The 25322-nt window shown below is 41.9% G+C and overlaps 2 protein-coding genes across 4 annotated transcripts in view; one reads left to right on the top strand and one right to left on the bottom strand.

Annotated features, from left to right (window-relative positions):
• LOC137536563 (GRIN2-like protein) overlaps positions 1 to 25322 on the bottom strand; it is a 296606-nt gene that overhangs the window by 208512 nt on the left and 62772 nt on the right. The gene's annotated exons all lie outside the window — the stretch shown is intronic.
• Positions 6550 to 25322, top strand: part of LOC137536564 (synaptotagmin-15-like) — a 147945-nt gene continuing 129172 nt past the window's right edge. The window contains exons 1-2 of the mRNA XM_068258809.1: positions 6550 to 6596; positions 22362 to 22651. Coding sequence (XP_068114910.1) covers positions 22645 to 22651 — 7 coding nt within the window. The 5' untranslated portion in view covers positions 6550 to 6596; positions 22362 to 22644. The remainder of the gene's footprint in view (positions 6597 to 22361; positions 22652 to 25322) is intronic.

Raw genomic sequence — 25322 nt, 5'->3', positions numbered from 1 at the left:
GCCATCATTTATGATGATCCGGATGCTTCGATTACTGCTGAGAGGAAGCTCAAAACTCTCAAGCAGGGTCGAGATACGGTTGAGGTTTATGCGGCAGAATTTAGAAGGTGGGCTGTGTCATCTAGGTGGGGGCCCTACGCCTTGTTAGACTGCTTCCTTTCAGGCTTATCAGATGCAGTTTCTGAATTAATGTTGGGTCATCCTGAACCGAAGTCAATTGATGACGCTATTTCACTGGCGGTGCGAGCAGACCGCCGGTTACGTTATCAGCGTCAATCCAGAGGAAGGAATGCAGTAAGGGCACTCTCCTATGCGTCCTCCTCACCTACCCCACTGATGAACCGATGCAAATCGGACATTCCCGATTGACTCGGGCTGAGAAAGAACGCAGAAGGGCTGAGAGGCTCTGCTTGTATTGTGCTGAGGAGGGTCACATTGCTCAAAATTGTCCCAAGATGTCGGGAAATGCTGCCGTCTAGGTGCAGTCAGAGGTAATACCCTGGGCGAGCAGAGTTTACCTCTAAATAAGAATAGTTGTTTACTCCTCCCTTGTTCCATTTCTTGGAGGAATTTGACCACTTGCACCGAGGCCTTCATAGACTCAGGGTCTGCGGCCAACTTTATAGACTATGAGTTTGTGAAAGGCCTGGGAATTCCACTACATCCTTTGGATCGACAAGTGGTAGTTACCACAATTGATGACTCCCCATTACAGTACAGACAGCCTCTCTCTCAGATTCCGATGTTGTTTTGCACTATTGGCATTCTACACAAGGAAAATTTACAGTTCCTTGTACTGCGCATGGCAACCTCCACTATTGTCCTTGGTATGCCATGGTTACAACTCCATTCCCCGCAGATAGACTGGGCCTCAGGTCAGTTGCTCAGTTGGTCACCTCATTGTCATAATCATTGTCTGGAAAAAATTGCTATTGGTACCACCAGGTTAGAGGTAAAGGGCGTCCCGATACAATACGCTGAGTTTACTGATGTGTTCTGCCCTAGGTCCACAGATAAACTTCCACCTCATCGGAGTTTTGACTGTCCCATAGACTTAAGATCTGGTTGTATGCCCCCTAGAGGACATCTCTACAATTTGTCGGGGCCAGAGAAGTTAGCCATGCGGGAGTACATTAAAGAAAATCTGGCAAAGGGTTTTATCCGTCCGTCCCGGTCACCGGCCGGGGCCGGGTTCTTTTTCGTACAAAAGAAAGACGGTTGTCTTAGACCATGTATTGATTACAGAGGTCTAAACAAGATCAACGTAAAGAATCGTTACCCTTTGCCTCTGATAAATGATCTTTTTGCTCAGATAACCAATGCCAGTATTTTCTCGAAATTGGACTTACGTGGGGCATACAACCTGGTGCGCATCAGGGATGGTGACGAGTGGAAGAAGGCCTTCAATACGCCCGACAGGCATTACGAGTACCTAGTTATGCCCTTCTGGTTGTGTAATGCCCCGGCTGTCTTCCAAGAGTTAATAAACAAGGTCTTCAGGGAGGTTTTTGGGGAAGTTTGTGTTGGTTGACCTCGATGACATATTGATTTTCTCTCCCAACCTTAGAGAGCATTGTAATCATGTCAAGTTCGTGTTGAAGAAATTGAGACAGAATTCTCTGTATGCAAAACTGGAGAAGTGTCTCTTTGAGGTCACTCAAATTCCTTTTCTGGGTTATATTATTTCGACCTCAGGTCTCTCTATGGATCCAGAAAAGGTCTCTGCTGTGTTAGAGTGGCCCCAACCAGTGGGCTTGAAGGCACTTCAGAGATTCCTTGGTTTTGCTAACTACTACCGGAGATTCATCAAGGGATTTTCTTCGGTAGTAGCCCCTCTGACTAGTCTTACCAAGAAGGGGGCTGACCCTTATCATTGGTCATCGGAGGCCCAGGCCGCCTTCAATACTCTGAAAAAATGATTTTGCTCTGCACCCATACTGAGACATGTTGATGTCACTCTCCCCTTCATGGTAGAGGTAGATGCCTCGGAAATTGGGGTGGGGGCTGTGTTGTCTCAGCGCTCGGGTCTGCAGGGCAAGACACATCCTTGTGCCTATTTTTCACGCAAGTTTTCCCCTGCTGAGAGAAACTACGATGTGGGCAACAGGGAACTCCTGGCCATCAAGCTAGCCTTCCAGGAATGGCGTCATTGGCTTGAAGGTGCAGAACACACCATTATTGTTTATACTGACCATAAGAACTTGGAGTACATTGAGGGGGCCAAGAGGCTCACTCCTCGACAGGCCCGCTGGTCTTTATTTTTCTCTTGCTTCAGATTTGTCATCACGTACACTCCAGGTTCTAAGAACGTCAAAGCAGACGCTCTCTCCAGGTGTTTCGAGCCTGAGACAGCTCAGCCCGCATTTCCCGAGAGCATTTTGCCTCACAAGGTGGTGCTAGCAGCCACTGAGACCTGGGAGGATTGGGCAGTCACATTAGCGGCTCACCAGCTAGATACCCCGGAACGGAAACCAGAAGGGGTTCTCTTTGTTCCGCTTCTGTTCCATTTACAAATCATGCAGCTGTTCCATGCCCATAAGAATGCAGGTCACCCTGGGGTCACCCGCACTCTGGATCTACTCACGAGGTGTGTTTGGTGGCCTTCATTGGCCTCTGATTGTAAAGAATTTGTCAGAGAGTGTGTGGTGTGTGCCAGGAGCAAACCTTCTCGCCAGGCTCCAGCGGGTACCCTACAATCCTTGCCTATGCCAAGTGAACCATGGACCCACCTGTCCATGGACTTTGTTGGCGAGCTCCCCAGATCTGGGGGTATGTCTGTGATATGGGTGATCGTGGACAGGTTCAGCAAGATGGCCCATTTTGTTCCTCTTAAAGGATTTCCTTCAGCTCAAGAGTTAGCAGATCTCTTCGTACAACACATCTTCCGGTTACATGGAATTCTGGATGATGTGGTGTCTGATAGAGGAGTCCAATTTGTATCGAAGTTTTGGAGGGCCTTTTGCCGTAGTTTAGGTATGAACCTGTCCTTTTCGTCTGGGTATCACCCACAGACCAATGGGCAGACCGAAAGGGTTAATCAGGCACTGGAACAATTCCTTAGATGCTATGTGGCAGATGCGCAAACTGAATGGGTTAAGTTTTTGCCCTTTGCAGAGTTTGCACACAACAACCTGAAAAGCGCTTCAACAGGCTTGTCCCCTTTTCAGGTTGTGTCAGGAAGGTCTCCTAAGTTTTCCCCATTGCCGGTGTGTTCCTCTCCCTTCCCAACCCTGGAAGATTGGCAGAAGGTTTTGAGGGACAAGTAAAGGAAAATTTGGGAGTAGCCTTCCGGAGTCAGAAGAAACAGGCCGACAAGAGACGGTCTGTTGAGTGGCACTTTTCTCCTGGAGACATGGTGTGGGTGTCGACGAGACATTTGGCATTCAGACAACCATCCACCAAGTTGGGGCCCAGGTTCATAGGGCCTTATCCGGTGGCCAAAAAGATCAATGATGCCTCTTATGTGATTGATCTCCCAGCCAGCATGAGAAGTGGGAGATCATTCCATGTTTCTTTATTGAAGCCAGCAGTGTATGTGGATTCCTCTCCCCCCCCCCCCCCAGTGGTAGTAGAGGGCCAGACAGAGTACGAGGTTGGGGAGATTTTGGATTCCCGGCTGGTACAGAATTCTGTGCAGTATCTGGTCCATTGGAAGGGGTATGAGGTGGAGGACAGATCCTGGGTACCAGAAGATCGCATGCATGCTGAGAAGTTAAGAAAGAGGTTTCATCGGTTACATCCTGAGAAACCATGTAGGAGGTGTCCGGAGTCCACTCCTCAAGGGGGGGGGGGGTACTGTAACAGCCGGCAGGGATACCGCCGCGGCGGAGAGCGGCATGGACGCCGTCTCCACGAGTCAGCCGGCGGTGGTCCCCGCCTCGCTGCCACACGCAGGTCCTTTGGCCGCAAACAGGGCATGCATTACGTGTGTGCGCGCCCGGCGGCAGGACCTTTATGCAGCCAGACGGGGAGTCAGCTGACTTGCAGGTCAGCTGACTCCAACTAGCTCTGGGATTGGCTGGGCGGCTGGGTGGCGCTGTAGATGCGCTCGCAGCATATAAGGAGCTAGGCATCAGTTGCTCCTTGTCTGCTGTCGTGAACACATTCGTGTTAGCGCTCAGACCTTAGTCCAGTTGCCTAGGTGTTGATACCAAGGACATCACACCTTAGATTAGGATTGTAATTGTATATTTACCTGTGTTTTGACTCTGGCTATCCCTGACTACTCTTTTCTCTAATCGCTCTTGTACTTCTGCCTATCTGATTCAAGTTGCCGACCCTGCCTTTTTACCGACTCTGAATCAGCCTTCCGTTTCTGTACTGCTGCCGCCTTCTCTGTTGCCGAACCTCTGCTTGTCTGACCTTTCTCCCTTTAGTGGAAAGTCTCCCACTGTAGGGTTATCTCTGAGGCTTGCCTCTCCGAGACGCCTGCCCTAGCAGACGATTACTGCCAGGAGCCGAGATTCCTCTCTTTGCCTGGGTTGAGGATCTCACACACGGGGTTCCCATTCAGAGGTAACCACACCTCTGAGGAATCACCGTGTGGTGGATTTTTCCACGATCGTGTGAATTATTTATTGCCGTTATTGTCTATTACTGTATTAGGTGTCCGGAGGTTAGTTACACTTTTATTATTGGTGATTCTGCAGATCATCAATAATCAGGTGACATCTGTATTATTGGCGATACTGCAGATCACCAATAATCAGATTCTCTCTGCGTGCTGACACCGATCCTTACAATGTCACTCCTAAATATTGTCTGTAACCTTCACTAATGTACAGCGCTGCATAGTATGTTGGTGCTTTTAAAATGCAATAAATACATAATAAATAAATAAATAAAGACTATGCTTTGTACCTTGGGATGTTATGCAATACTTGTCTCACAAAATTTATTAAATTGTAAACCAATTTTCATACATACGATGCCTCTTGTAAGACTTTTTATGCTGTCTGTTTTTCTTTTTATGTTAATGAAAAAAACAAAATAGTTTTCTTAAAGAAAATGTGTCTGGAAAAAAAAATGTACATGTTGGAAAAAATACTTTTGCAAGGCACTGCATTTTTTTTTCTTTACAGAACATTGAAAACAATATTCCATTACATCCATATAAAAACAACTGTACCATCTTTGGGGACTTAAATAATTGTGATTTGATATGGTGTAACAGTTATGTTTGAAATGTATCCAATATTAAAAATCACAGAAAAATATTGAATCCAATGCTTTTAGATTATTTTTTAACTCCTTGTAATGACACACATCCTGAATCAGTGAAACTATCCAATATAAAAAATGTAATGAAACCATTTTAAAGAGCACATGATTCAGTAGGTAAAATCCTGCTTGCCTTCTCCTGTAGAGGATGGCAATGTATGCTCGGAATAGGCTGTCCTGTGCACCCACTTGTGAGTAAGCATAGAGGTATCTGTGGGTTGGAGGAGACTGTTCAGTCCAAAGGTCACCTTATTGTATTATCCATAGTATTGCTTAAAGGCTTCTTCCCAGATGATGTTAGATGATGTTCTAATTAATTAAGGTAGGCTAGGGCTATGTGGGCGAGCATGATTGTTTGAGATTAGTGGGTTTAACTCCATGTTGACAGCTAGCTCTTAAAGGGATACTATGGCGAACAATTTTAAAATTTAAAATATGTGCAAACATAGACAAATAAGATGTATGTTTATTCCAGAGTAAAATGAGCCATACATTATTTTTCTTCTATGTTGCTGTCACTTACAGTAGTTAGAAGAAAACTGACAGAAGCTACAGGTTTTAGACTAGTCCATCTCTTCATAGGGGATTCTCAGCAAGGTTTTTCTTCTTTATAAAGATATTCCCTAAAAAGGATTTAAACAATGATGCTAGCCAGCTTCCCTGCTCGCTACACAGTTTTTTTGGCAGTTGGACAGAGCAACTGCCATTCACTAAGTGCTTTTGAAAATAAATCCTTGAGAATCCCCCCATGAAGAGATGGACTAGTCCAAAACCTGTCGCTTCTGTCAGATTTCTACTACCTACTGTAAGTGACAGCAACATAGGAGAAAAGTAATTTATGGCTCATTTTACTCTGGAAAAATGTACTTCTGATTTGTCTGTTTGCACATATTTTACATTTTACAATGTTTTGCCACAGTGCCCCTTTAAATAAAATCATCACATTTCAAATGTAGCACATGCTGACAAGGAGTTTAATTTCCCAATCTCCAACGGTCAAACCTTGCTTGTGTAGCCCAGGCTCGGAGAATCCTTTCCCATTTCAGAGGACTGATATCCAGAGAAATAACCACACACAGCTCTGGTAAGAGCCCTTAGTGAAAAAGTAGCGCGATAGATGTATGAAGAATGACTTTGATAATCCCCCTTTCAAAAATTTCAGTCGCCTGGCATCCAGAGCAAGAATGCAGCAGAGAAGTGTGGACGCCTGATCTTCATTGTCACTCTAGTTCAGTGATTAAAATTGTGGAATGATTAAAATGTATATTTCCTTTTACAGAAACCATCTATTTAGCTTAGTTGCTGAAAAGAGTCACTGATGTTGAGTGCAGATTCGGACAAGCGTACCTAAAGTGACATGATGAGATAAACATACGGTAGGTGCTTATAATACTAGCACTAGTAAGAAATTCTCTGAAGTCCCCTTTTTTCCAACTACAGCAAGAGATAAAAAGAAAAGATTGTCTACAGCTTGTTCCTGAAAAGTAAATAGAGAGATATATACAGTGGGTTGCAAAAATATTCTGCCCCCTTGAAGTTTTCCACATTTTGTCACATTACTGCCACAAACATGCATCAATTTTATTGGAATTCCACGTGAAAGACCAATACAAAGTGGTGTACATGTGAGAAGTGGATCGAAAATCATACATCATTCCAAACATTTTTTACAAATAAATAACTGCAAAGTGGGGTGTGCGTAATTATTCAGCCCCCTGAGTCAATACTTTGTAGAACCACCTTTTGCTGCAATTACAGCTGCCAGTCATTTAGGGTATGTCTCTACCAGCTTTGCACATCTAGAGACTGAAATCCTTGCCCATTCTTCTTTGCAAAACAGCTCCAGCTCAGTCAGATTAGATGGACAGTGTTTGTAAACCTGAGTTTTCAGATCTTGCCACAGATTCTCAATTGGATTTAGCTCTGGACTTTGACTGGACCATTCTAACACATAGATATGTTTTGTTTTAAACCATTCCATTGTTGCCCTGGCTTTATGTTTAGGGTCATTGTCCTACTGGAAGGTGAACCTCTGCCCCAGTTTCAAGTCTTTTGCAGTCTCCAAGAGGTTTTCTTCCAAGTTTGCCCTGTGTTTAGCTCCATCTATCTTCCTATCAACTCTGACCAGCTTCCCTGTCCCTGCTGAAGAGAAGCACCCCCCGAGCATGATGCTGCCACCACCATATTTGACAGTGGGGATGGTGTGTTCAGAGTGATGTGCAGTGTTAGTTTTCTGCCACACATAGCGTCTTGCATTTTGGCCAAAAAGTTCAATTTTGGTCTCATCTGACCAGAGCACCTTCTTCCACATGGTTGCTGTGTCCCCCACATGGCTTGTGGCACAGACTAACCAGCAAGCTCATGGTGACCCAGAACACACTCCAATGAGTTCTGGGTCACCATGAGCTTGCTGGTTAGTCTGTACCTCTCGGATTTACAAGCCCTACTCCATAGAGCCAAATTAATCCATGCCATGCACTGATGAGGATCAAACAATCCGAAACAGTCTGTATGCAAGTTGGATTATTATGGCTCTGTACAAATTAACAAGCTGACACATCATTGCATTCCAGCGGTTCTGGAGGTGTGTTTAGCTTCTAAGGGTACAATGGTTAATTTGCATATATTCAGCAGTGTTGCACTGGGAGACATCTCAAGCTCACTCCAACCTGAATTATCGCAAATTCTTTCTGTTTTAGGAAAGCAAACTTTTGTATGGCTTGTGGCAAACTGCAAACGGGACTTCTTATGCTTTCTGTTAACAATGCCTTTCTTCTTGCCACTCTTCCATAAAGGCCAACTTTGTACAGTGCACAATAGTTGTCCTATGGACAGAGTCTCCCACCTGAGCTGTAGATCTCTGCAGCTCGTCCAGAGTTGCCATGGGCCTCTTGGCCTTGTCTTGGTAGGTGTACAGTTGTGCCATACTCCTTCCATTTCTGAATGATCGCTTGAACAGTGCTGCGTGGGATGTTCAAGGCTTTGGAAATCTTTTTGTAGCCTAAGCCTGCTTTAAATTTCTCAATAACTTGATCCCTGACCTGCCTTGTGTGTTCTTTGGACTTCACTGTGTTGTTGCTCCCAATCACAGAGCAGCTGTATTGTACTGACATTAGATTACACACAGGTGCACTCTATTTAGTCATTAGCACTCATCAGGCAATGTCTATAGGCAACTGACTGCACTCAGATCAAAGGGGGACGAATAATTATGCACACAGCACTTTGCAGTTATTTATTTGTAAAAAATGTTTGGAATCATGTATGATTTTTGTTCCACTTCTCATGTACACCACTTTGTGTTGGTCTTTCATTTGGAATTCCAATAAAATTGATTCATGTTTGTGGCAGTAATATGACAAAATGTGGAAAACTTCAAGGGGGCCGAATACTTTTGCAACCCACTGTAGCTGAGAAACAGTGAGAAAAAGCTTCTAATGAGGCCTAAGTGCAGGAAAGTTCAAAGGGCTATTACTTTGGTTTATTTTCAGCTTAAAGGACTTACGAGGCGAAAATTAGTAAAAAAAAGTTAAATACCTATTGTGCTTTAACATCCTTGGGGACACCATCTGTGCCCCCGGGTCCATTCCACTGCGTCTCTTTTATAAATCCATGGCTCCTGTGGGGGGTCCCGACCCGATCCCTCGGGAGGTCTTCATCTGCCCCCATTAACATGGCCGCAGGGTCCTGCCGCGTCTGCGCTGTTCTCATAGCCACAAGTGCGGCTGCACAGCTCTGAGTCCTCCTCCAGCTCTGACCTTGCTCCCGGCAGTCTCGTGGACGCAAAGCACGCGAGACCGCCGGGAATGAGGTCAGAGCTGGAGGAGGACTAAGCTGCGCAGCTGCGCTTGCGGCTATGAGAATAGCGCAGGCGTGGCAGGACCCAGCGGCCATGTTAATTGGGGCACATGAAGATAACCCGAGAGATCGGGTCAGGACCACACAGGAGCCATGGATTTATAAAAGAGACACGGTGGAATGGACCGGGGGACGCAGATGGCGTCCCCTAAGAATGTTAAAGCACAATAGGTATTTAACATTTTTACAAATTTTTGCCTCGTAAGTCCTTTAATAAGGCAGAGTGTGGATTCTAAACAGCAACTGTGACAGTCTGATGCAATCTAAAAAATTAAGCCATTAAACTGAAAATAAAAATATGGGACTCATTTCCATGTTTAATGTTCTATTTATCATCCATACTACACATAGAATGAATGATCTCATAAGTTTATTTTCACTACAGGTGCACTTAAAATCCAAGTTTTAAATTCATGGATTTGCTGTTCATGAGACACATCCAAATTGTTTGCACTATTTACACTGGAATGCAAGTCAGCGCAGAGAGTGTTGCAGTCCACCCCCGTTACACCATTGTTACTGCTTATTTCAGATGGCACATTCATAAACAAGATTGTTGCATGTATTGTATGCAAGTGTACATTCCTAATTGTTTACACCTCAATCTGGCATCCACTATTAATTATGTAAAAAAAAAAGTAATGGTTACCCATTTTTTCCAAATTCAGTTCCCAAAACACATAGTTACATAGTTACGTAGTTACATAGTTATTTTGGTTGAAAAAAGACATACGTCCATCGAGTTCAACCAGTACAAAGTACAACTCCAGCCTGCTCCCTCACATATCCCTGTTGATCCAGAGGAAGGTGAAAAAACTCATACAAGGCATGGTCCAATTAGTCCCAAAAGGGAAAAATTCCTCCCCGACTCCAGATGGCAATCAGATAAAATCCCTGGATCAACATCATTAGGCATTACCTAGTAATTGTAGCCATGGATGTCTTTCAACGCTAGGAAAGCATCTAAGCCCCCTTTAAATGCGGGTATAGAGTTTGCCATAACGACTTCCTGTGGCAATGCATTCCACATCTTAATCACTCTTACTGTAAAGAACCCTTTCCTAAATAAATGGCTAAACCGTTTTTCCTCCATGCGCAGGTCATGTTCTCTAGTCCTTTGAGAAGGCCTAGGGACAAAAAGCTCACCTGCCAAGCTATTATATTGCCCTCTGATGTATTTATACTTGTTAATTAGATCTCCTCTAAGGCGTCTTTTCTCTAGACTAAATAAACCCAGTTTATCTAACCTTTCTTGGTAAGTGAGACCTTTCATCCCACGTATCAATTTTGTTGCTCGTCTCTGCACCTGCTCTAAAACTGCAATATCTTTTTTGTAATGTGGTGCCCAGAACTGAATTCCATATTCCAGATGTGGCCTTACTAGAGAGTTAAACAGGGGCAATATTATGCTAGCATCTCGAGTTTTTATTTCCCTTTTAATGCATCCCAAAATTTTGTTAGCTTTAGCTGCAGCGGCTTGGCATTGAGTACGATTATTTAACTTGTTGTCGATGAGTACGCCTAAGTCCTTCTCCAAGTTTGATGTCCCCATATATATCCCATTTATTTTGTATGGTGCTAGACCATTGGTACAACCAAAATGCATGACTTTACATTTTTCAACATTGAATTTCATCTGCCATGTATGTGCCCATATAGCCATCCTATCCAGATCCTGTTGCAATATGACACTATATCTTCCTGAGAGTTGATGATTCTGCACAATTTTGTATCATCTGCAAAAATAGAAACGTTGCTCACTACTGCGTCTACTAGGTCATTAATAAATAAATTGAAGAGCACTGGACCCAGTACAGACCCCTGTGGGACCCCACTGCTAACAGTCTCCCATTTTGAGTACGATCCATTGACCACAACTCTTTGTTTTCTGTCCATTAGCCAGTTCCCTATCCATGCACACAGACTCTTTCCCAGTCCTTGCATCCTCAGACTTTTATGGGGAACAGTGTCAAAGGCCTTTGCAAAGTCCAAGTATATCACATCTACAGCATTCCCAATATCCATATTAGCGTTCACTACCTCATAAAAGCTGAGCATGTTAGTCAAACAGGACCTGTCTTTAGTAAACCCATGTTGATGCTGAGAAATAAGATTATTTTCTACTATGAAGTCATGTATAGTATCTCTTAGTAACCCCTCAAATAGTTTGCATACAACTGATGTTAAGCTTACAGGTCTATAATTTCCTGGATCTGATTTTTTGCCCTTCTTAAATAATGGGAAAACGTGGGTTGTACGCCAATCCACTGGGACTCTGCCAGTTGAAAGAGAGTCACAAAAGATAAGATAAAGGGGTTTATCTATAACTGAACTTAATTCCCTTAGGACCTGAGGATGCATGCCATCCGGGCCAGGTGCCTTGTCTATTTTTAATTTATTTAGTCTTGCCTTCACTTCTTCCTGCGTTAAGTATTTAATATTACAGTTAGAAGATTGAGACTCTTCTGCCTCTGTAATTTGCAACAGTGCTGTTTCCTTTGTGAAGACAGAAGCAAAGAAAGCATTTAATAACTCTGCCTTACCTTGGTCATCCACCATTGAGTTCCCACCCTCATCCTTTAGGAGTCCTGTACAGTCAACCTTTCTTTTTTTAGAGTTGATGTACTTGTAAAACTTTTTTGGGTTAGATTTGATATCCCTAGCGATTTGATTTTCAGCTTCGATCTTTGGCAGCCTAATTTCTTTTTTACAATTTTTATTGCACTCCTTATAATTGCTTAGTGCAGCCTCGGTCTCCTCCTGTTTTAGGACCTTATAGGCATTCTTTTTGCTCTTCATTTTATCCCTAACCTTTCTATTCATCCATAGAGGCCGTTTTTTATTCCTAGACATTTTGTTTACATATGGGATATACATACTACAGTATTGATTAAAGATAAGTTTAAAAGCTTGCCATTTCCCTTCAGTGTCCTCCCCTTGTAGTACATTATCCCAGTTCACCAAACTTAGTGCCTGCCTAATTTGATTGAACTTTGCTTTTCTAAAATTCATAGTTTTAGTGGTCCCGCTGACCCGTGGCCTATCAGTCACCAGATCAAACGTTATCATGTTGTGAATACTGTTTCCCAAATGTTCTTGAACCTGCACATTTGATACATTATCTGGTCTATTAGAAATGATCAGATCCAGTAACGCATTCCCCCTAGTTGGTTCCGTTACCATTTGAGTCAAGTAATTGTCCTGTAGTGCTGCCAGAAATCTGTTGCTTTTACCAGAATGGGTAGCCTCAATACCCCAGTCAATGTGTGGAAAGTTGAAGTCACCCATAACTATGACCTCATTTTTACTTGCAGCTTTTTAAATTTGCTGTAGTAAAAAGAACATGTCTATGACTCTTGGTTAAACAAAGTTCAACAGTCCAGAGCATATTGTTTTTCTCCTTACTCCTCCTGCCCAAAGCCATTCTGCCATGGGCTGCACTGGCATCTCGCCTGTGGGCTAGCGATAGATGTACAGCACTTGGACTCAAACTGTCTCTTGAGGGATCGACCAACAGCATAAGTGGTGCACAGGACAACTACAGCAATACATGCAGGACCTGGTTTACTAAGACAAAGAAATGCAAACTATGATCATTTGGCTTGCTGCAGCAAATGGAATCACTGGGGGAAGTGATGTCTCCAGCCTGGCCTGAGACATGCCTCTCTGTACACAATGAGCCTCAATTATCTCGAGTGGGCATCATTTATAAAAAAAAAAAAAAAAAAAAAAGATAAGCTGCAACTCTACAGAATGATGCCTGGCAAATATTCTATATAAAATGCATTTGCTTATACGTACAGTATAAATAATGGGTCTTATGATCTTCTTTCCTTCTGAGTTCTTCTACATGTATTACAATGAGCTAGTGGAAACACCATAAGACTGTACCGTGGTGATCACCATGCCACCAAATTCTCAAACACAATAAACTGTATGCCTTGGGTGCATATTTTAGCAATCATCAAATGTATTGATTTGTAAAACCATAGAATCCTTAAAGGTGGCCATACATGTGTAGATTGCCACTCAATGAGGCAAACAGATCAATCCCTTTCTGATTTGAATATGATGATCAAAGAGGGTTCGAACCCCCCCATACTCTACGCACAGATTTACAATACATTACATTACATTACAATACATTTCACCATGAATTCTATTGAAGATTTATCAACCTGCAGGATTGCACTAAGAGCAGGTGTTATGATCATGTCTGCAGCGTTTACTGCTGGCTGCAGTGGTATTGTAACCCAAGCAGTTCTGATGTCATTACATACATTTTCTTGCATAGTTTAGTTTGCACTTAAACTAGTTGCTGATTCCATCTGCAGTCGCTCTGAAGTTAATGACAGTTTAATATGCTTTTGTGTAAACAAACATTGTCTGCTGCAATGGAGGGGCAATCCCTTTCCTGCAGGCTGCATATCATTGTCTGCCTTTTCCGGTAACAGTAAATTCGGGCGCCTGAGGCTAGTGGACAAATCGGGCGCCGCCATTCACTCCTATAATAAATATCGTTTAATGGGCGCCCGATAGGAAAAAAGGGCGCCGGAGAAAAATAACGTTTTAAAAGCGGCGCCCGGAGACTTAATGTTTTATTACTGCTTCTCATGATTACACATTATTTAATGATTTATACATTTTTAAATATTATTTTTAAACGAAAAACAGTACAATATTTTTTTTCAAACATTATTTTTAAACGAAAAACAGTACATTTTTTTTTTTACATTATTTTTAAACGAAAAAACCAACAGGGGGGTCTTAGGTTTAGGCACCAACAGGGGGGTCTTAGGTTTAGGCACCAACAGGGGGGGTCTTAGGTTTAGGCACCAACAGGGGGTCTTAGGTTTAGGCACCAAAAGGGGGGTCTTAGGTTTAGGCACCAACAGGGGGGTCTTAGGTTTAGGCACCAACAGGGGGTCTTAGGTTTAGGCACCAACAGGGGGGTCTTAGGTTTAGGCACCAACAGGGGGGTCTTAGGTTTAGGCACTAACAGGGGGGTCTTAGGTTTAGGCACCAACAGGGGGGTCTTAGGTTTAGGCACTAACAGGGGGGTCTAGGGGTTAGGGGTAGGTACAGGGAGGGTTACTTAGGCACCAACAGGGGGGGTCTTAGGTTTAGGCATCAACAGGGGGGTCTAGGGGTTAGGGGTAGGTACAGGGAGGGTTACTTAGTAATTTTTTTTTTAAACGTTATTATACGTTTCAGTATTTAAACGAAAGATTAACGTTTTTACAATTGCCGATTTAATGCACATTATTTAATGATTTATAACTTTAAAAAACATTAATTTTAAACGAAATACAGTACAATACATTTTTAAACGTTATCCATGCTTATCGTTAAAAACCCGGCGCCCTTTTTTCCCTGCGCCCCTTTTTAACGTACGCGCCTTTTCCTGCTGCCAGCCTGTGATTATTTACCATTCACTTGTGTGGGAATCTGCAGGTCTGCTCCCATTGGATGACCTCAGTATAAAGAACTGCTTCCTGCAATGCTTGATGGGCTACCATAGTCTCAGATTCAGTCTGTTACTCTGCTCGTGCCCCACCTCGTTCCTGGTCCGTGTGGACTGCGCTGACTCCTGCGAAGGGGTCAGCGAGTCCTCCTAGTTCTGCTCTTGTTCTAGAAGTTGTTACTTTGCTTGTCTTGTGTCATATATTGGTTCATCGCCAATATATACGCATACTTGCACGTTTATTATTTTCCTTGTATTCGTGTTACGTTGATACATCAGTGTCGCTGATATATACGTACACGAACTGTTTATATCCTGTGTTCCGTTAGTCAGCGTTCCAGCACGCTGAGCTAGTTATCCTGTTCCTGGTCCTGTTTGTGGATTGCGTTCATCTCTGCGAAGAGATAGCGAATCCTTCTGAGTCCTGTTCCCTGTATTACTCCAGTCTTAGTCAGAGTTCCTGCTTATGTCATATATCGGTTCATTGCCGATATATACATATGTTAGTCAGAAGTTACAAATAGTTTCATTGATAGCTGTAATTGTAATACGCTAGGAAATCATACTTGTTGTATATTTATCTGTGTTACGTTCATCTATCTTGATCCTGCTATTTCCTGACTATCCTGTCCTGTCTTTGTGAGGCACGCCATTGCTGCAAACGCATTGGCTACCTCATTCCAGTCTGTTTTATTGTGGACGCTTGCTGTCACTAAGTAGTGGCTAGTTAAGCAAGCGTTCATTCTGTCTACCTGTCCTGATCTCCTCAGTCCTGGTTTATGCGCTCAGCGCTACTTTGCGCTGAGACGTTATTACGAAAGTGTTGTTTGTGGCTGTTCGGATCTGCACCGGCTCTGTGCACCACAATCTCCTATTGGAGTCAGTCCTCTCCTCCACTAAACTGGGGATATCCTGATCCCTTGTGCTGGTGTGTGTACCTTCTTCACGTCAGCTTATGTGTTGTATGCTGACTGTGGAGATTACACCTCCAAGCTTAACAGCAGGAATATACATGAGGCAACCTAGACAGGTGCCTGTGGCCTAGTGGGTGTCAAGATGGGGTCAAGGGGCTCACCAACCACCTTCTCTGACCTTCACCACTTCAGCTTACCAAAACGACCACAAGGGGGGCCTAAATCTACTACTTTGCCTAAAGCCTCAATACATCTTAATCCATTACTGATTGCACTGTTCAGTACAGTGAAATCCTATAAGCCATCAGCGCAGCTACCCTGCCAAATCCAATTGATTGAAATTTACCTTGCAGTTGTAATTTTGATAAATTTTTGCCACAAACCAATTGAATGGTGCAGCTCATTGCTTCACTGATAACCGGCAGATCTTATTGCGATGATGTACATTTTAAAAATAGATGTGTGTATGGCCAGCTTTATGCACCATGCCACGCTACTCATTTTGGAATGAACAATAGGTGGCCTACTCAGTCCTACAACACATAAATGTAACTGCGACAGAACATGTCCTTTTCGTATCATGTGTGATCCTTTCTCAAGCATGATCTGTATGTAGAAATTGGTGGACAGAGTCATAGTCATGCAATGAAATGTGCCTCTGAAGAGAAGACATTGCATGCCTGTGACTCTGTCCACCAATTTCTATACATGGATTCTGCTTGAGAAAGGATCACACATGACCTGAAATGGAAAATTTCCATCGTGGTTAGATTTCTGTGTCTTTGGATAGAGCAGACTATTGTTTATTCTAGATTGAAGATTGTGGCATAGTACATAAGACTATTATGGTTTTATAGATCAATAAAATTGCCGGTTAATTGTTTTGTTACCAGTTTATTGTCTTCTGTGTTTTCCTGGCTTGATTGCAGCCCCACTGACCCGACATCTGTACATGATGCAATAACTATCACAACTGACTGGGAACCCCAGCATCTTGTTATTTAAAGTCCTTGCTGAGGCGGTACATTGGTCCAGACTGCGGTGGACCAATGGAATCTCTTTGCATAACATTTGCAAATAACTGAGAAGGAAATTGAAAATATTTCCTGCTGAAGTTTATTTGAGTTTGCCATAGCGAATCCTCAATGGTCTACTTATCTAGACCAAAGGTACATTCAAACATTCCACTGCCACAATTCTTTGTCAGTTACGACAGGAATTGTAACACTTTTAACCAGAGTTTCAATTGGTAATAAATTATTTTTTTTTATTTTTTTTTTATTTTCACTTTCAATAATTTTTATTGAAATTTATAACATTAACAGAAAAAGCAGGTATTATAAAATGCCTGATTAACATAAAGAAAATACAAAGCATCACATAGAGCAAATTTAACAAAGACATAGAAAGATACCTGGAGTACAATGAATATAAAGGAAGATCTGTCTTAATGATGAATTTAAGATAAACACACTACTAAAACCGTTGTCGTACTCCCAGGTAGAAAGATGCCTAGTGATAATGGTTCCCATATTTAAGCAGAAGACAAGTAATATGGGAAAAAGGAGGTTATAATTGGTTGATGAAACCAACTGGGTGTGACAATGTGACCATGTTGGGTGGGCCTTCCGGTCTGAATGATAGTCTTAAAGAGAAGAAGGAATTACCAAAGTTGAGAACCATGGGCTAAATAATTTAGATAGTGATAATGTTACATGTTGTGCTTCTTAACCTTCCTGGCGGTAAGCCCGACCTCAGGTCGCAGGAGGATTTCTCAGGCCCTGCTGGGCCGATTTGCATAATTTTTATTTTTACACGCAGCTAGCACTTTGCTAGTTGCATGTACTTCCCGATCGCTGCCGCTCCGCGTCGATTCGCCGCTATCCGCCGCGCCACCCCCCCCCCCAGACCCCTTGCGCAGCCTGGCCTATCAGCGCCAGGCAGCGCTGAGGGGTGGATCGGGACTCCCGATGACGTCGATGACGTCAATGACGACCGTCGCCATGGCGACCGGGGAAGCCTAGCAGGAAATCCCGTTCTGAACGGGATTTCCTGCTTCCGCTGATTGCCGGAGGCGATCGGAGAGGGTGGGGGGATGCCGCTGCTCAGCGGCTATCATGTAGCTAGCGCTAGGCATGATTTAAAAAAAAAATTGTGCTGCGCTGCCCCCTGGCAGTTCTAATTGACTGCCAGGGAGGTTAATCTGGCCACTATATTGTTTTCTATAGTTATATTAGCGTTGGTATACGCGATTATATGAGGAATCATAGGTAGTTCTGGAGATCTCCAATAGCTCAATATGAGTTGTCTTGTTGCAAAGAGAAGACGTGAAATAATGGGCCTGCTAGTTTGTTTATAATTGTCTAGATTTAGATGTAGTATGCTAAGGCAGGATCAAGAGGAACTTGATATCCTTCTAATTTAGATATAATAGAGAATAATTGTTTCCAAAGGGTTAAGATATTTGGACAATATCATAGAAGATGTGGTAGAGTTCCAATGTTCCCACAATTCCTCCAACAAAGAGTGTTGTTAGTAAACGTGGCTAGTCTACGTGGGGTTAGATAACAATTGTGAAAGGTCTTTAGTATTGTTTCCAAGTGAGTTGTGCAGTGGGAATGTTTTTTGATATTCTTTATAGCTCTATTAAAGCGGACCCAAACCAAACATTTTTTTAATTCTAAATATTTAGTTGCACCACTCTGACACATACAAAGATAAATAAACACCCCTTCAAGCCTCTGAGCATTTCAGTGCATGCTTTTAATCCTTCTCTTTTCATAGCTAGGGATATACTGGGGGCAGCCATTAGCAATTCCTCCTTTGCCAGACACCACCTACTCCACCAGTCTGCCGGATTATGTCCCGGCAATATGAAAGGAAGGGAGGGGTTCCTCCAATAAATGTAAAATATTTTATATTTGTTATCATGCAGCTGAAAAAAAGCTACTATGTATTATTATAATTTAGAAAATAGATTTTATTTCTGAAATGGAGTGATATCTGATTTTAAATCGCAAGACCATTGGGTGAAATGTTTATTATTGGGGTTAGGATCAGTATGGGTTTGGGTAATAATTGATTTTTAATACACATGTAAATTTAAATCGTCCACAAACATTTCAATTCATAGCTGAATTACAATCATAGCTCTCATGAATGTAAATATAGCTCAAGCTGCAGTGTGCCAGGGATCATCTTAACAGATCAACGGCGGCTTCTGCACATGCCAATCTCGTGGTTGCGCTCCCACTCCCGGTGGTGGGAGCACAATCACGTAAGGCATCCGCACAGAAACTGCCAACCCTGCGGCGCAACGATACACTCAAAGCTGGCAGCGGGATCCTGTAGCACATCAAACCTGCGTATAGGGACACAGACTTCTAAGGGCTGAAAGAAGCCTCAGGTGAGTAAAGCTGTATACACTTTCTTCACCTAGGATTGCCTTTCCTCAGAACTAATTTCCTTGAACAACTGAAAAAAATGGACAGCATTAACAAAACACTGTTAACCTCTTCTTTCACCCGTATGGGTTTCTGTACTCTGAGCAATACCAGTGCACATTTTGGGAGGTATTATGAACCATGTGGTGCCTTCACCCCCATTTCGCCACAACTATCCTATTGCTTCTGGGAATTACCTAAGTTTCAAGAATTTTAAAAACACTACTGGCAGGACAAAAAAAGATATGTTGTATCCTGTCTTGTCCCAGTCTCAATGGCTTAAACCCTCCATACACACACTAAAATAAAATCATGATTGTATAATACATACAGTAGGTGTATTGTACAATCATGATTTTATTTTGTATGACCAACTTTAAAGCCAAAGTCAAATGCAATATAAAAACACACATGCTGGTGTACACAGCAGGCGGGGGCCCCGAGCTCTGTGACTGCCTGGGACCACAAATGCAATATAACAGAACTTAAAGAGACACTGAAGCGAAAAAAAATATGATATTATGATATGTATGTGTAGCACAGCTAAGAAATAAAACATTAAGATCAGATACATCAGTCTAATTGTTTCCAGTACAGGAAGAGTTGAGAAACTCCAGTTGTTATCTCTATGCAAACAAGCCATTAAGCTCTCCGACTAAGTTAGTCGTGGAGAGGGCTGTTATCTGACTTTTATTATCTCAACTGTAAGTGAACTGTTTACTTTTTCTCTGCTAGAGGAGAGGTCATTACTTCACAGACTGCTCTGAAAGACTCATTTTGAATGCTGAGTGTTGTGTAATCTGCACATATTATAGAATAATGCAATGTTAGAAAAAACACTATATACCTGAAAATAAAAGTATGAGAATATTTTCTTTGTTGCTAATCTTCTAGAAATTATTCATAGTACACAACCAATTCATTATATCATATATTTTTTTTCGCTTCAGTGTCTCTTTAAAGAAGAACTTTAACTAAGGTTAAACTTCATTCCAATCAGTAGCTGATACCCTTTTTCCCACGTGAAATGTTTACCTTTTTTTTCGAATAGCTCATCAGGGGGTATGTATGGCTGATATTGTGGTGAAACCCCTCCCACAATGTGATGTCATGACCATGGTCCTGGCAGTTTGCGGTCTGTGAAACTCATTGCATTGTGGAAAATAACAGCTTTCTTTTTTCAACTGACAAGCAAGTAATTTCTGTGCACAGAACTCTCAGTAATGAACATTCCGTACAGATTACCTGGCAGGACTCAAGATGTCGCTACATGTGATAAATATCAGAATGTAAATCAGAGAGGAAAGATTTTACAATGGGCAAACATTGACTAAATAATCTATAAATATTGGAAAAAAATAAGCAATTTTATTAACTTTGGAATTCTCACTACAGTACAGTCTTTAAAGCACCAGTTAAGTGGGAGGGATATGGAGGCTGACATATTTATTTATTTTTAAACAATGCTGATCCTCAGCTTCCAATAGTTTTAGTCATAGACCCTGAACATGCATGCATGCAGGTGCTCTGACTGCAGTCTGACTGGATTAACCATATGTTTGTTTCAGGTGTGTGATTCAGACAAAAACAGATCAGCAGGACTGCCAGGCAACTGAAGTGAGAGGGAGGCTGCCATATACATTTCCTTTTAATTAAACAATACCAGCTACCTGGCAGTCCTGCAGATCCTCTGCCTCTAATACCTTTAGCCATAGCCCTTGAACAAGCATGCAGATCAGATGTTTCTGACAAAAATCTGACAAGCTTCATGCTTATTTCAGGTGTGCAATTTAGAAACTACTGCAGTCAAAATAGATCAGCAAGACTGCTAGGCAACTGGTATTTTTTGTAAAAGGAAATAAATATGGCAGCCTCCATATACTTCTCGCTTCAGGTTCCCGTTAATTGGCATACAGTACATGCTTTTCGGAGCTGGGAAAAAAGGGCGCAGGCAGCTAGTGGACAAAAAGGGCGCCGCCATTCACTCTCATAATAAATAACGTTTAATGGGCGCCGAGCAGGAAAAAAGGGCGCCGGACATAAATAACGTTTACAAACGGCGTCCGGAGATTTTTAATGATTTATAAGTGTGCTTGTGGTTATTTACGTTTATAAAATGCACCCGTGCTGAATAACGTTTATAAAAATACTAAACATATTTATCTTATTTAACTAATTAAAACATTATTTAAAGTTTTATCCCTTACTGTCTGTAAAACATTATTATTCACAAAATAAAGCGATCAGTACGTAACGTAAATTGCAATATATTTTTTGCAGCCACAATTAGTAAAACATTATTATCCACATAATAAAGGGGGGTCTTAGGTTTAGGCACCACCAGGGGGGTCTTAGGTTTAGGCACCACCAGGGGGGTCTTAGGTTTAGGCACCATCAGGGGGGTCTTAGGTTTAGGCACCACCAGGGGTGTCTTAGGTTTAGGCACCACCAGGGGGGTCTTAGGTTTAGGCACCATCAGGGGGGTCTTAGGTTTAGGCACCACCAGGGGGGTCTTAGGTTTAGGCACCATCAGGGGGGTCTTAGGTTTAGGCACCACCAGGGGGGTCTTAGGTTTAGGCACCACCAGGGGGGTCTTAGGTTTAGGCACCATCAGGGGGGTCTTAGGTTTAGGCACCACCAGGGGGGTCTTAGGTTTAGGCACCATCAGGGGGGTCTTAGGTTTAGGCACCACCAGGGGGGTCTTAGGTTTAGGCACCACCAGGGGGGTCTTAGGTTCAGGCACCATCAGGGGGGTCTTAGGTCTAGGCACCACCAGCGGGGTCTTAGGTTTAGGCACCACCAGGGGGGTCTAGGGGTTAGGGATAGGTACAGGGAGGGTTCTGTGTAAGAGTAGGCTTAGGTATAGTTTTAGTAAAATTTTAGTAATACTTACTAATGTTTTACAACACTTATTACGAACGTAGTTATATTTATATCATCATTATAAAGAATATTTTCAGATTTTATTATAAGAACAAACCATAAATGAAGGTTATTCACAATAATATACAATTATAACAATTAAACATATATTATTGTTTTTTTAATAAACGTAATTATAAGTTTAACTTTTGAAACAGGGAAGATTAACGTTTTCACAATTGCCGATTTCATAAACATTATTTAATGATTTATAATTTTGTAAAACATTATTTGTAAACGAAATATAGCACACTATTTTTATAAACGCTATTAATGATTAATTATTAATTAGCGTTTACACCCCGCGCCCTTTTTGTCCGGGCGCCCTTTTTGTACGTACGCATGATTTCCATTCAAGCATGACTTTTGAACACAGGGGTTTGGGAAAACCAATGTAGAGAAGATATTAGATAGTATACTAGCAGAATGTAGAAGCACTATTTTTTGAATGAATGCTTTTCTATTGGGAGTATTTGCTATGTGTCTAGAGGTCTGCTTTAATGGCTTATAACAGAGTCTTCTCCCCGCCTCTGCCTTCAGTCACAACAGACTGGCGAAGACTGGCGATCAGACCGTGCACAGTAGAAGGGAGCAGACTCTGGAGTCTATTCACAACCAGCACACTGCATTTGTGACAGATCAGCGAGCTGATAATGACTGCAGATGCCTGCACAAAAGAGTCTGATCCTAGGACTTGAAGAAAAGTGCCTGAATAGAGTAAAGAGATCTCCATGGACTAAGGATACAGGGATATATAAGGTGTGCTGCCCGGCAGCTACCTATACAAGCAGCTGCTGCTCAGTGCACTTCTGGACAAGCAGCAATGTCTGGTGAGTTAAAAGCTAGTTCTTATGTTATTATGAGGCTGTTTATAGTAGATCCTTTTGGATGCCAGGGCTACAGATTCACTTTTGAACACAATGTGTAGAATAATACTGTAATATGAAAAGGTACTTATTTATAGAAGTTTGGAGTAGGGCTAATTCACAAGGATGATGAAACAGATATTCAGGAAGCATTCCTGATGCTACCAGGGATTGACTTAAGGTGGCCACACACACCATACAATTTTTTAAATATCTGTTCAATTTAAGAATTGTAATCAATTTTTCTAACTGATTGTAACATTTAAAAAAATCTGACCAATGTACCACACATGTATGTTAAATTTTTCCCCAATTATGATAAAATGATTGGAAACTATGACAAAATTGCTAGGGTGTGTATATTAATACATTGACAATCTAACACACACCATACAATCTTTAGAAAGATTGAAGAAAAATATCTGGCATTCCGGATAGATAAAAATCGAAGAAAACGGGAAATTCGGATTTTTCAGTCAAATGAAAAAAAAGCTTTTGATTTTTTCGGGAGATCCGATCGTTTTTATCGAATTTCCGTAAAATCAGATCATTTTATTGTATCGTGTGTGGCCACCTTTAAGTAAGACTGTTGCAAAGCAAACTGGAAAAAAAATGGAGCAGTTTCCCAGAGCAACCAATTGGAACTCTTGTTTAAATTAGCAACTGAAGCCTGATTGGTTGCAACAACGACTCTCCACCACAAAAGCTGTGACATCTGGGGACTGTTACAGGCATTTGATGTGCAGTACCATCCACCATTGATATGAGTTACTCCTGAATGAGTTTCCAAAACATAAGTCTTAATATATTTGTGTACTTACATGGAACATAATTTAAACTAAGGAACTGATCAATAATGTGGTATGTTTGCATTATGTGTTTAAAGCAAACCTGAAGTGAAAATAAACTTGTGTAATAATGAATTGTATGTGTAGTACAGCTAAGAAATAGAACATTAGTAGCAAAGAAAATAGTATCATATTGTTTTCCAGTACAGGAAGAGTTTACTTTACTTGCTATCTATGCAAAATAGCTACTCTGAGCTATTCAAACAAACTTGGGTCGAATACATTCCTGTTTTCTGAAGCACTTAACCAGTCAAGAAACAGTGAGAGACAGCTTGAGATATGGTTTTACTGCAGGAACGTTCAAAAGGTCATTATTTCTGCTTTGCTTTATAGCTTAAAATACAGAGTGTTGTTTGTAAACGGAAAATATTACAGAATGATGCAGTGTTATATAATAAAAGCTATATAACTGAAAAAAAACATGAGACACTTTTCTTTGCTACTAATATTCTATTTATTATCCGTACTACACATACAATTCATTATATCATAAGTTTTTTCTTCCGCTTACGGTTTGCTTTAAAGTGAACTGCCAGACTAAAAATCTACTCAGCAGCACTGAAAAGGCTTGGTATTTCTTTTACAGTCTCACAGCATCAGAATTTTGTTTTTCTTATCCAAGCCTCATTTTTGGCTGCACAGAAGCTAAGCTCTGCCCATTAAAGAAAACTGCCTGGGCATTTTTCCCCTGACACTTTGCAAAGCATGATGGGATTTCTGATGTTGTTGTTCTCGTTACCTAGCAACTGGGAGTGGTGATCAGCCCACAGGACAGTTAGAACTGTGTCTCATGCTCCCTGTAACCTCCTTTCAACCAAAAAGATGGCTGCCCTCATGAAATCACAAACCTTTGCCTGTTCTTTTAAAACAGGGTGGGTAAGAGATTATATTACCTATCTATTTTAATTAACGTAACTAATGTAACTTAATGACAGTATGTTTGTTTAGGATGAAGTTCCTCTTTAACTCTCTGTTTTGTACAGTATAAACCACCATAGTGATGGCACGCTAGCTAAAATTTGTGCTGGTCTGTGCTTGAATAATGTTTTTGACACTTTCCCCAATAAATAGTTAGGGACCATTTCCATTAGATGTGGTGCGATGCGGCTACATAGCCGCATCGCAGCAGGTGTCCTGAAACACATGCACGGCAATGGAATAGTTTCCATTGTGTGCGGAGCGGTGCGGAGCGATCCGAGAATCTGCAGCATGCTGCAGATTCTCACACGTCTGCATCCGCCTGCAACCGTGTCCCATCTCCGCAATTCACTTCCGCATCCGGAGTGAATTGAAGTGAAGCGGCCAACAGAAGTGATGCAATGCAGCTAGGTAGCCGCACTCACATCACTTTATGAATGGAAGCGGGCCCTAAAACTGACTGTCTGCACTCATAGGGTGTGTACTCGCATCCAATTTCAAATGGCAATGTATTATAAGAGCTAAAGTCTAGTACACACATCCAATTTTGATTGGCATAAATTTGGCCAATTTTACTACTACATTCAGTGTGAGAGCTTACCTATATAGTCTGTTCATTCAAAATTGAATTCAGTATTCAAAATCTGTTCACTCTCATACACCATAGAGGTGGTAAAATTGGCCAACAATTGGTCAATCAAACTTGAGGATGTGTATCAGACTCTAAGTACACAATCTGTTCAAAGCTGTATTAAAATCTGTTGGCCCTCATATGTTATATGTAAAGGCGCATACACACACCAGCTTTTTTCAAACTACGGGTCGTCAGACCTGCTCCGCGGGGCGGTCGTTCTGACGACAGTTCCACG

The sequence above is a fragment of the Hyperolius riggenbachi genome, chromosome 10 (genome assembly GCF_040937935.1).
Source record: "Hyperolius riggenbachi isolate aHypRig1 chromosome 10, aHypRig1.pri, whole genome shotgun sequence".
Taxonomy (NCBI): domain Eukaryota; kingdom Metazoa; phylum Chordata; class Amphibia; order Anura; family Hyperoliidae; genus Hyperolius; species Hyperolius riggenbachi.
This window is presented reverse-complemented; position numbering and strand designations above follow the sequence as displayed.